Here is a 12331-nt window from a genome sequence, read left to right as displayed (position 1 = left end):
GAAAGTACTGTCATTACATTAAGAATATTTCCGTAATGGTTTCTTCAAGTTAAACCAAACTTTTATTTTGACAGGTTGCTTTGAAGACCTTTAGGTTTCTGTTTGTATATGATATGACAATAGTTTTACTCAAAAGAGATGGTAAAATGCTCATGAAATGACTCTCTCAAAGCAGTTCTAGAGATTATGTTCATGTTCGTGTTCATGCACTCATGTATTGAGGCGGCAGAGTATAGTAAATTCCATTTTTATGACTGGATCCCATGATTTTGTGTGTTTTCATGTTTTTCGCATCTCGGAAGGCTCTAGAGTTTAGGGCTCATAGGGCTCTAAACTTTTCACTGCTTCTATCACTTCACATGTCTGCATTTACACGTTCCAAAAGAGGAACATTTATTCTCGGGTTCTGTGCCATTCAGCAATACAATTCTTTTTGCTCTTGTCATTATTGTAAACATGGAAAAGTTTATTTAGAAAAGTCCTTCCTAATTTGGAATGTTAGGATCCTGCATAGTTGTTAGGACAGTATTATTTGGAAGGATTAAATAAGACTATCTGTAGATATTTGATTGATCTCATTGAAGGTGTTTCAATTAAAGGCATAGTTCACACATAAATGAATATTTTCCATAATGAAAAAGAATTTTATGAAAAAGAGCTGTGTGAGGATTCTGATATTTATAGCACGCAGGTTTGGAATGCCATGAGAGTGAGAAAATAATGACAGCAATATAATTTTTAGTGAATTATCCTTTTAAGAGATTTCCTTTTCAGTTCTTATGTAAAAAAAAGTTATAATCAAAAATATGCGTTTACATATAAATATTGTTCAGATGACAAAAAAAGACTCGTAATGAATGTTTTCTTACTCACAGAAAAAAAAATGACATAACCATCAATCTACGTTGTGTTTGATTACAAAACAAATGCCTTTTGAACATTTGAAACGAGTGCTTTCATGCCATAACATCATCATGCCTCATACCTCTCTAATGGAGGGATCAGCAGCTGACTGATTTGTTGAAAACATCACATCATGTCCTGACTTTTATTTCCATCTGTTTTCCTAGAGTTGCTGGGCTCCACAAAGAGGCTAAATGTGAACTACCAAGACCAAGATGGGTAAGTTCTCACATTTTCCACACGGTTGGTCCAAATTGTGGAGAACAAGGAAACGATATATTATATAGGGTAAACGTACCCATTAAGCTCGCCAAAATCTACATTGAGACATTTTTAGTGCACAAGATATTGGTTTCAGTACAAAAAGTTATGTTAAAATAAAATATTAATCTCGCACACAAAAATATTAAATTTTATTTTAAATGACAAAAGCATTTCAATTAAGATATACATCATTAAATTCAAAAAGTCTGGCTGTGCTTAAAGGGTGTATTTTTGTAGCCTTTAAGCACACCCCTGTTCCCATTAAGCTCACATCATGTTTTATTATAAATTCTTGTTTATTTTAAGGAAAATTCTTAAAGAATAATTGTAAATATATATTTTTTGAAGGTACAAAGTCAATCACAAAAAAAAAAAACAGAACACTAAAATCAAGCAACAAGGCATTCAATTTGATCAGTTATATATTCCTAATGAAGTGTCACCTAAGCACAAATCAACATCTATACTAGCGAAGTTCAGTGAAGTAACATTCAAAAATCAAATAAAACAAACCAATAAAACATTTAATTCATGGGGATGAACACAGAAACTAGCCTCATTATGAAGCCTCTTTTTAAATGGATGTCAACTTATCTATATTCTCTTAAGGCTGGAATACACTACATGATTTTTGCCCCGATTTTCCACAGATTTACAGTCTGGAGAAGTTGATGCTAGTTGCCAAAGATCAGAGCCAGTCTGCAGATTTGAGTGGACAGAATCCATAGAAAATCGATTAACTTAACTTAGTGACATCAGTTAATATTTAAAGTCTGTTTATGAAGTATTTACATAGACGTTCAATGTGGAAGAGCTTAAAGAGAGCACACTGAGCTTAATGAGAGCAGCAACAATTTTTAATAAATTTCATGTAATATTTAAATAAAATTTAAATAAATAGTCATAAATAGGTCCTGTATTAAGTTCATACATATTTTAATATGAACAACTATTATTAACAATATCTATGAAATTATACTTTTTCTTATTGATGTCACACTGAAGCCGTGTGATTTTCATAGTAGTGCACCTTTAAGCTCACCTTAAAATAATATGAAATCTTTAAAAATTACAGCACTGTAAAACGACATACCAGCAATAAACTGTCAGTTCATGATATTATGGATGTAAAAGTACAAGCCAGTAATGCCTGTGAAGTAATATGTTAGCGTAGCACAAAATCTTGCACCGCTAGTCAGCTAACTGTGTTCTGTAGCATCTGCACTGTGTTGCTAAAACTTTTTTTAATCTAATGTAATTATATCCCACATCCAAGTTCCAGGTTATAATATGCAAAAGTCTGAACATTAATCTCTTAATTTTACAATAAGTAGTGAAACTTACCCAAAATAAAGGTTCAAATATCTAAAAAAAACGCACATTTAAGGGGCTCCTCTTTTGGTGAAAGTTTTTAGACATCTTTCAAAATGGCCGCCAGACAGTGTGAACACATGGAGACCCATATCTCAGTGTGCAATGATCTGATTGACTTGAAATTATAGGAGGTATATAGTAACAAACATATTAACTGGTTAAGACATCAAGTAGGATAATAAACAATTTTTTCTTTTTATAACCTGATCTCAGAAATGGAAGTGTGCTTAATGGGTACATGAGCTTAATAGGTACGTTTACCCTATGTAGTTTCCTTGCTTTCCACATATGTAGGCCTATATAGAAGATTTTTTTCCTGAAGATGATAGTTAACGTTGGACTAAAAATAAAGCTTTTTATTATAAAGGTGCATAAGCTCGTCAACGTGGCTTGCTGAAAGAAAACAAGCTGACAAAAAGACTTAATTTGTTGATAATACAGCAATAAAATGTGAGATTTACCAACTATTTTTAGAAGTCTGGTCATTTTTGACCAAGAACACCAAATTAGGTAAAGGATTTTCAGCACAGCACAAGGGATAAATATACAGAAATTATAACATTTTGATGGGTTGTTTTGTGAGTCACTGCCTCCTTTACAGTTAAATATTTATGTAGTAAACTCAGAAAATTTGACTCAAATTCTCAAATGTATGAATTTTGCATGTTGAAGCAAACAGAGTACATCAGACACAGCTACACAAAAGCTTTGGTCACATTTGTTATTCATCAGAACATTGTGTGCATGTCCCACCTGTTTAAACACTGGAAATGTGCTGTTGTATCATGTTGACATCCTTCTTTTTACTAGAAGTATATGGTATATGCTTTCCAATGCCATAGTCAACCCTTATTCAATTTCAAAACCCTTAAAAATCTGACAAAAATATGAATAGGGAAGAAAACACTCATTTTTATTATTGGTTGTTTAATTTTTATATTATATTATTGTATATTTTTATAATTAGTTATTATTAAGCATATATATTACGTTTAACTATATTAATAATTTAGAAATAATTAAACGCCTGTCAAACTAGAATCAACATGATTGGGCAAACATACGAATATATATATATATATATATATATATATATATATATATATATATATATATATATATATATATATATATATATATATATATAATATGCGCTGTGAAAATTAGCGCGTTAATGCATGTGATTTAAATTTTTTCAGTTTAACGTGTTAAAAATATTTAACTCAGTTAACGCAGGGGCAGGGCTAGTGTTGGCCACCCCACTCACAACTGCTGCCTCTGTCTCTTTTTTCTTGCTAATTTAGTCTCAGAACGTCTTTAAAATATTAAAGTGCGGAAACAGTACTGTAGACTACTCGGCGTGCTGGCGCGCGCTGTAGCCTTTATCATTTCATATCAAAACGCAAAAGAAACGACATGCATGCAGTGACTTGGTCTGTTAAGTCATGAAGGTTATTAAATCTGCCTTAAAGGTGCTGTATGTAGGATTTTGACTCTACTAAAGCATAAAAATACCATAATATGTTTGCAGATATTTAAGAAACATGCTAAGTTAACATACTTGTTTATCTGAAAAACAATTCTACACTCAGTTATTCTCCTTTGAAAATGTGCATTCCGGCCCGGAATGTCTGTGTTTGTTATGGTTTGTGAAACCCGCCCACTGCCAGTGTACCCAATTGTATTTCGGAACCCCGGGTTGCCAGTTGGCGGAAAACACAGCGTATTTAATTTCATTCATCGTCATGTGCGCTCGTTTCTGTTGGTGTTGTTAATCTGGCAACCTGCGTGTGCGTCAAGTCAGAGGAGGAGGGGCCGAGTGAAAAAAACCGTCTCCAATATTTTGAATTTGGAATGCAATACTTAGTTCAACCGCTAGGTGCCAATCCTACATACAGCACCTTTAAAACTGTGCATGCATGTATTAGGCTATATGTTATATACGAGTCACATTTAAGAACTCTGAAATGGAATTTAAAACTGTCCTGGAGCACACTTGATTCAGCTCATCAAACTTTTTAAATATACTTTTATATTGAAATAATTTCACATTTAATCTTCAAATTAATGTAGAAACAACATTTTTTTTTTTTTTTTTTTTTTTACGACTGAAGGCCAGTATCACTGACACAATACTACTGATGCCTCTATAAAATTGTTCTTTTTTCCCTAATATGTAACCATTGACTATAGTCATTATTGAGAGCTATCAATTTTAATATTTAGTAGACTTTAATAAAATAACTTCTAATTTAAGTGAACTTTAAACAATCTTCACATAAACCCATAATAACAAATGTCATATTTAGCTACCTGTGCCCTTCAGCAAGTAGGACATATACAGAAATTGAATAAAGTTATCAAACACTAAATTTTAAATTAAATATAGATGAATCCTTAAAGCTATAAAAGTTATTGATTTCTTTTTTTCTTTTCTTTGATGAACAGACATCACAGCAGCTGGGTTAGGTTATAGGTTAGGAAATAGGTTATTTCGGGTGCTGTTTCTTTTAGAGCTGTCACTGCTGAACATGACGTGGATCTCACGCATCATATTTTCTCTCAATTCTCTTTTCCTATCCCTTTTCTGACCCACTTCAGGTCTTAAAGTCTCTATTAATGAGCTGACGAGTTGAATCGGGTGTGTTAGATGAGTGAGACAGTGCTGGGCTGCTCTTAAACATGTTCTTAAATGTGACTCATATATTACATGCGAGCACAGTTTTAAGGTAGCTTTAATCACCTTCATGACTTAACTGACCGCGACATTGCATGCACGTTGTTTCTTTCGCACTTTGATATGAAATGATAAAGGCTACAGTGCCGGTGCCTTTGTGTGTGCAATCGAAGAGCCGAGTAGCTTACCGTACCGTTTCCGCTCTCGTTTGACTCGCGCCTGGCGCTGAGGTGAAGTGAAGTGCACATCTGAAACGTCTCCTGTTTGATGTGCTTTTAAAGACGTTATGTGACTAAATAAATGCACTTCTTAGCAAGAAAAAAGAGACAGAGGCAGCAGTTGTGAGTAGCCCCACCCCTGCGTTAACGGCGTTAAATATTTTGAATGCGTTAAACTGAAAAAAATAATTGCCTGTTAACACGCTAATTTTAACAGCACTTATTTATATATATATTAGGGGTGTGCAATATATATCGTCTGCGATAATATCATTGTTGTTTTAATGATGTGCAATTTGACATGATCGAGTATTTTGCAAAAACCAAACAAAACACCTACGCAGTGCACGCATATATAACGTGATGAAGTTTAGTGGGTTAAACAGTGCACGCGCTCATTTAGAGTGTGCATTAAAATCATAGAATGTATAAAAACAATGCATTAAGAAAGATCACAAAAATCAAGATATGGGGGCGGAAAATGTACATATGTCATTTCATGTAGTTAAAATCACACGAAGAGTGCTGCTTTTTTTCTTCAAAAATAAGCATGATTACAAATGTGATACTGATTTTATACACACTGTAAAAAAAAAAAAAAGTTGAGCCAACTTAAAATTTTAAGGCAACCAGCTTCAGCAGATTTTTGAGTTTTCTCAACTTGTCGTTTTAAGTTTATACAACAAAAATTTGAGAATCTCCCACAAAAATAAGTTGAGCAAACTCAAAAATCTGCTGAAGCTGGTTGCCTTAAAATTTTAAGTTGGCTCAACTTAATAGTGGTCGCAATGTTAATAGTGACTTGCTGCCACCTACTGGCAGTTTTAATTTCACATTTAAAGTATCTTTTCATTTTTAAAATAATTTTAAAATAATTTCAAACATCAGTATTCAATGTTTTATGTTTAAAATGTCAAAACATTATGCATTTGTAAATGCAGGTTAAAGTACTCTGAGTTGAATTAAATAGTGTGTAAATACATCTAAATGCCACTTCAGATGCAACTTCTGCAAAGATTAATTTTGTTGATACTGGTTTCATTTGTTTGGTAACAGCCTAAATGTCTTATTATTCTAATTGACTGATTAAATGAAACAATCAAAAGATGCGCACTTTTATAAAAAAAAAAAAGAAAAGAAAAAAAAGGCTTTATTAAAGGTAAAAATGCCCATAAAAGGTAAAAATCAATTTTAACTTATATGAAAAGATTAAAGGTATAGTTCACCCAAAAATGAAAATTAGCCAAAGATTTACTCACCCTCAGGGCATCCTAGGCATGTCTGACATTCCTCTTTCAGACGAACACATTCGGAGTTATATTTGACATTGTCCTGTCTGTTCAAATCTGTATAATTGCAGTGAATGGTGCCCCTGTTTCTGAATCCGAAAAAAAAGTATGCATCCATCATAAAACTACTCCACACGGCTCCGGGGTGTAAATAAAGGCCTTCTGAAGCGAAACGATGCATTAGTTTAAGAAAAATATAGATTCTTAAAACGTTATAAACTATAATGTGCAGCTTCCGATCTTGTGTTCACAACAAGGCGGTCGAGCGTATGTGTATATATACATATAGTTTTTTTGTATCTTGAAACTGTCTAACAATCTATGCATTGTTTGTGCCCTTAGAGAAGAGATGCATTCTTATCAGTCCCTAAAGCAGTAATGTCATCAATAATGTGAACCTAGTATAATATATTAACTGTAGGGCATTACTGAATATTTGTCTCATCATTTCCTCTGTGTAGTCTTCTGCAGTAACAATAATGTTCCCTTAGTAAATTAATTAGTGGAGAAAGATAAAACGTTTGGCATTAAGGTAGGTTTAATCACTCATTACAAAGTGATCTGTATAATTTTGCCTTGCTGTGTTTAAATATGATTTTTTTTAAAACCAATTAATGATTTATTAAAGTGTTTTTTTTTTAAGCCACTCATCATTGTATTGGGTTATTAGCATTATAATGTGCATTGATTATATCAGAGTGCATTAAAGGGATAATTCACTCAAAAATGAAAATTCTGCCATTAATTACTCGCCCTCATGTTGTTCCAAATCCGTAAGACTTTCGTTCATCTTCGGAGCACAAATTAATATATTTTTGATGAAATCCGAGACCTCTCTGACCCTGCATTGACAGCAACGCAACTGACACATTTAGGGCCCAGAAAGGACATCATTAAAATAGTCCACATTGCATCAGTAGTTCAACCTTAATTTTATGAAGCTACGAGTACTTTTTGTGCACAAAGAAAACAAAAATAACTTTATTCAACAATTTCTTCTCTACCATGTCAAGTCTTTGATGCGCGTTCACAAGAGTACCACAACGCATGCCCATTGAGCCCTAGTAATAATTAAACATATATAATGTGTCCCAATGAATGTAGTAACTTGCCTATTTTTCTATTTACTGCATGCCTCGAAGACGCATATTAAAGGCTCCATGTCATGTTTGTTTGCTGAGCCTAGCTGTGGTTTTGTCTGCTTTCACAGTCTTTGCATAGATTCTATCCAAACATTGCATTTTCTTTTTCCTCTTTGCACAGGAAGGTGTTACAGTGCATAGATGCTTGGCTAAGAGACAAACTTGTAATTCTTGTGCCATTTTTCCACAATATACGGCTCAGACTACCAGCATTATAGATTTTCTGTGCACTATATCTCGGCATTAGTTAAAAGCAACGTGACATGGTTTGACTGGTTTTCCCATGACTCTTCCCATGATTCCTTTCTGCTTTGAGCTAACAGCACTGTTTGAAATCAAAGCTCAGACTATTAGAGAAAGCCACAGACCCAAAGCTTAACTCTTAAAAATACTGGATAGATGCTATGGGAAATATTGTCTGGGGTTCAAACTGCTACAGTATGTGTATATTTTGTGTAGAGTTGAGCTCATAACCAGTAAAGCAATTTGACATTAAAAAAAAGATTATGTATTTGATTAAAAATGTTTGAATTCAGATATGCCACCATCCAATCAATAACTGATGGTTAGAACCAAGTCTCCGCCCTACTTTTTTTTGATAACTTTAATAACCTCACCAACCTTACAGTCAACAAATATCATTAAGTAAAAACATGAGCTTATCACCAGTGAACAAATCAGTGCGTTCATTCTGCAGTGCATGCTGGGAGCTCACGTTCAAGACGATATTGAAACTATTTGTTAAGACAACTCTCTTAGGCTATTTGGGACAGCATTTGTGGGAATATTATTGGTTAACATGTGTTTTTATGTAATTCTCATTCTGGTTTCTGTGACTCACTAAGCCCTGCATGCTGGGTAAAATCTAATTGCTTTTGTACAGAGTGTGCTGTTGTTGAATCTGGGGTCCCATTAGTCTTGAGAGACGAAAGTGGCAGAAAGTTGAAAGCAAATCTCGTGAAGTTGAGGGCCTCGCATTAGCATGAGTGCTAATTTGTGCTTTCATGAGCAGCAGGGGAAGAACTGAGAAACCGGCTCCTGAGGGACCTGCAGCTGAGGTGGAGGAAAAACATTTCATTATTCATCACTGCTACTGGCGCTGTTCGCTTTTCTTTCTTTCTTTCTTTCTTTTTTTCTTTCGCTCATTCATTTGTTCATTGTTTCGTTCGCTTATTCTTTTTTCGTTCTTTTTTTTGCTCATTCATTTTTGTTCGCTCATTCTTTCTTTCTTACCCTTTTTCTTTCTCTTTGCTCATTCATTCATTTTGTTTGCTTTTTTAAATGTTCTTTTTTCGCTCATTCTTTTTTTAATTCTATTTCGTTCGCTCGCTTATTTCTTTTTCTTTTGCACAATTATTTGTTCATTCTTTTTTTCTCGTTTGTTTCTTTTTGTTTCTTTTCTTTTTTAATTTGTTCATTGTTTCGTTCGTTCATTCTTTTCTTTTGTTCTTTTTTCGCTCATTCATTTGTTTCGTTCGCTCATTCTTTCTTTTCCTTTTTCTTTCTCTTTGCTCATTTAATTTTGTTTGCTCATTCTTTTCTCTTTTTTTAATTTTCTTTTTTCACTCATTCTTTTTAATTCTATTTCATTCGCTCGTTTATTTCTTTTTCTTTCTTTCATTTGTTCATTCTGTTTCGTTCACTCATTTTTTTTCTTTTTTCCTCTGTTCACTTTTTTCTTTCTGTCTCTCGTTCTTTCATTTGTTCATTCTTTGTTTCATTCGCTCACTTCTTTCTTTCTGTTCCTTCCTTCCTTCCATTATAGTATCAGGAACTTTAAATTATACCGCCATCTGTATTATGGGAATAGTATATAATAATTTGTCAAATCCCGGTGGGATATTTTTAGCATGCGCAGTAGATGACATACTGATGTGTTTAAGAAGTTTGGATCAGATAGTGTGTGCTGTACCATAGACTGAACACAGCATTCTTCAGATATGTGTCATATTAATCATCAGCATTACTCACTCTCAACATCTGTGGCTTCTGAACAATAGCTGCAGGGTGCTTTTTTCCATCTATTTATTTGTTAGTTTCACAAAACTCTCATATGATTTTAAACCCTCATAAGATTTTAAGCAAGTCCCTGCTGAAGCTTCAGTATTGGGTGTTATTTTGGTGTAAGGTCTCTTTGGGAGATGATATGTGTGAAGTTGTGCTCATATATGAGATAAAGGGGTCGGTTTGTCTTTTCTGCATGAAAGGGCTTGTAGGAGCACTGCAGCAATGCAGTGAAGGAGAAGACCGTAGGAGATGTAAAATGGGTTCAGGGAACCTTATGTGTCCTAACCTGGAAAAACCTTTAAAAGTAATTTGTCTGCCCACACTGACTGCAAAAAGTTGATGTTTAATGTAAAGTTATGCGGAACATAACCTTAATCGCATGTTGACATCACACACAATGGGTCTTTTCTTCTTTATTTTAGGTTGAACACCAAATTAGCATATTAGAATGGTTTCTAAAGGATCATGTGACACTGAAGTCTGGGGTATGACTGGGTAATGTTGCTGAAAATTCAGCTTTGCCATCACAGGAATAAATTACATTTTAATATACAAAAAAAAAAAAGAAAACATATTTTTTTAAAATTGTAATAATGTGTAACAAAATCACAGTTTTTACTGTAATTTGATCAAATAAATGCAGCAATGGTGAGCATGAGACTTTTCAAAAACATTAAAAATCTTGCGCTCTGTTTAGGCTCTGATTCTCCTGTATTTTAGGTGTTTTTTTGGTAAAATGAGGCTGTGACAAATGCACTGTAAAATGCATGAATGTCTCATCCATCATTAAACTCAAGTCAGAGGGATTTTATGGTGATGCTGAGTTACACTTATGGACTGGAAAGGAATTTCTCTGAACTGATCCTTTAAACGGTTAAATAAATACTGAGCAACTTGAATTGGAGCATCACTGAACCTGTCCACATTGACACCTAATGACAGTATAGTACAAAGCAGAAGCTAGCTGCTGGTGAAAACAGGGACGTTTCCTCTCTAAGACAAGTGCGTCTAAAGAAATCTTGGTATTCTCTTCCTGTGATACATTTTTAATACAAATTATATATTTATCTACCGCAGACAGAAGTGCTTTGTTGGAATTTGCGTGGCTCCAGCAGATTCAGTTTCAGACCCTGGAAACGATCTGAGACTGCAAGGAAAAGTCAGCTTAATCTAGGGAGCTAATTATATACTTATTAGCTGCACTGACACATTTTAATAGCCATTCCTAGAACTGAGTGTGAGGATATTCAAAGGTTTGCCAACTACATGACCACATATTGTCCTATAGATTAGTAACTGCTAAGTATACTTGTCATCACAGATTTGAGAAATGATAATCCTGTAATTCAGCTCTTTCACTTACAATAACAATCCCTTCAATATATCATATCTCAAGCTCTAGCTCAAACAGCACACTATTTATTACATTTAGGATCATGACTTATTTACATATGGAGAAGATGCAGCTTTATTTGGCCTAATCCACTGGTTGAGTTCAATGCTTTTAAATTATGTTAAGAAATGTTCTTTTATTTATTCTTCAGGCATCTGTTCCTTCAAACACATGCATATTTTAGAAGCCGGACCATCCCCAGTCATGAAGTGACTGTGAAAGCAGAGATCTGTCTGCTAATTGGGCAGTGAGCTCTAGCTGTGCTATCAGGACTGATCACAGTGTTGTACTCAATTGAATCCCGTGACAGAAACATCACCAGATCAGCCAAACATTTCCGTCTATCACACCAGATGGATAAATTAGATGCATATTTGTCATGTTCTGTTTGTAAATGAATGAAGGCCTTTTCTGATAATTGATTCAGTATGGCTCGTCATTTCATAAAATACACCATATTTTTCCTGTTTACAGTTTATTACTTTTCTTACTTAAATCGGAAAAGCTGCTGTTTTGCCAAATGCTTTGTGAATATAAGCAATAAACAATTCAGTTTAGAGGTCTAGGTAGCTTTTAACTCTTTATAGTCTGTGCTGTGTGTATTTATGTATATATAAATACAAACTCATGCATTTATATATTTAAGAAAAATGTTATGCTTATATATTAAATATATTTATATATAATATAAAATATAAAATATAAATGCATATGCATGTGAAAATTTCCAAAATATACTGTATGTGTGTGTATTTATATATACATATGCACAGTACACACACACACGCATATATATATATATATATGTATATGTATATGTACAGGTGCATCTCAATAAATTAGAATGTCGTGGAAAAGTTCATTTGTTTCAGTAATTCAACTCATTGTGAAACTCGTGTATTAAATAAATTCAATGCACACACTGAAGTAATTTAAGTCTTTGGTTCTTTTAATTGTGATGATTTTGGCTCACATTTAACAAAAACCCACCAATTCACTATCTCAACAAATTAGAATACTTCACACAAGACCAATAAAAATAAATAATTTTTAGTGAATTGTTG

General features: G+C 33.6%; 1 protein-coding gene across 5 annotated transcripts in view; it reads left to right on the top strand.

The window, feature by feature from the left end:
- The window catches only part of caskin2 (CASK interacting protein 2), a 76165-nt gene that overhangs the window by 12222 nt on the left and 51612 nt on the right, over positions 1-12331 (top strand). For all 5 annotated transcript variants that reach the window (XM_058793480.1, XM_058793481.1, XM_058793484.1 and 2 more), the window contains one exon: positions 1071-1122. In XM_058793480.1, coding sequence (XP_058649463.1) covers positions 1071-1122 — 52 coding nt within the window. The remainder of the gene's footprint in view (positions 1-1070; positions 1123-12331) is intronic.

Source organism: Onychostoma macrolepis, chromosome 12, assembly GCF_012432095.1.
Source record: "Onychostoma macrolepis isolate SWU-2019 chromosome 12, ASM1243209v1, whole genome shotgun sequence".
In the NCBI taxonomy this organism is placed as follows: Eukaryota; Metazoa; Chordata; class Actinopteri; order Cypriniformes; family Cyprinidae; genus Onychostoma; species Onychostoma macrolepis.
The sequence above is the reverse complement of the archived record's forward strand: the minus strand, read 5'-3'. Positions and strand labels throughout refer to the sequence as shown.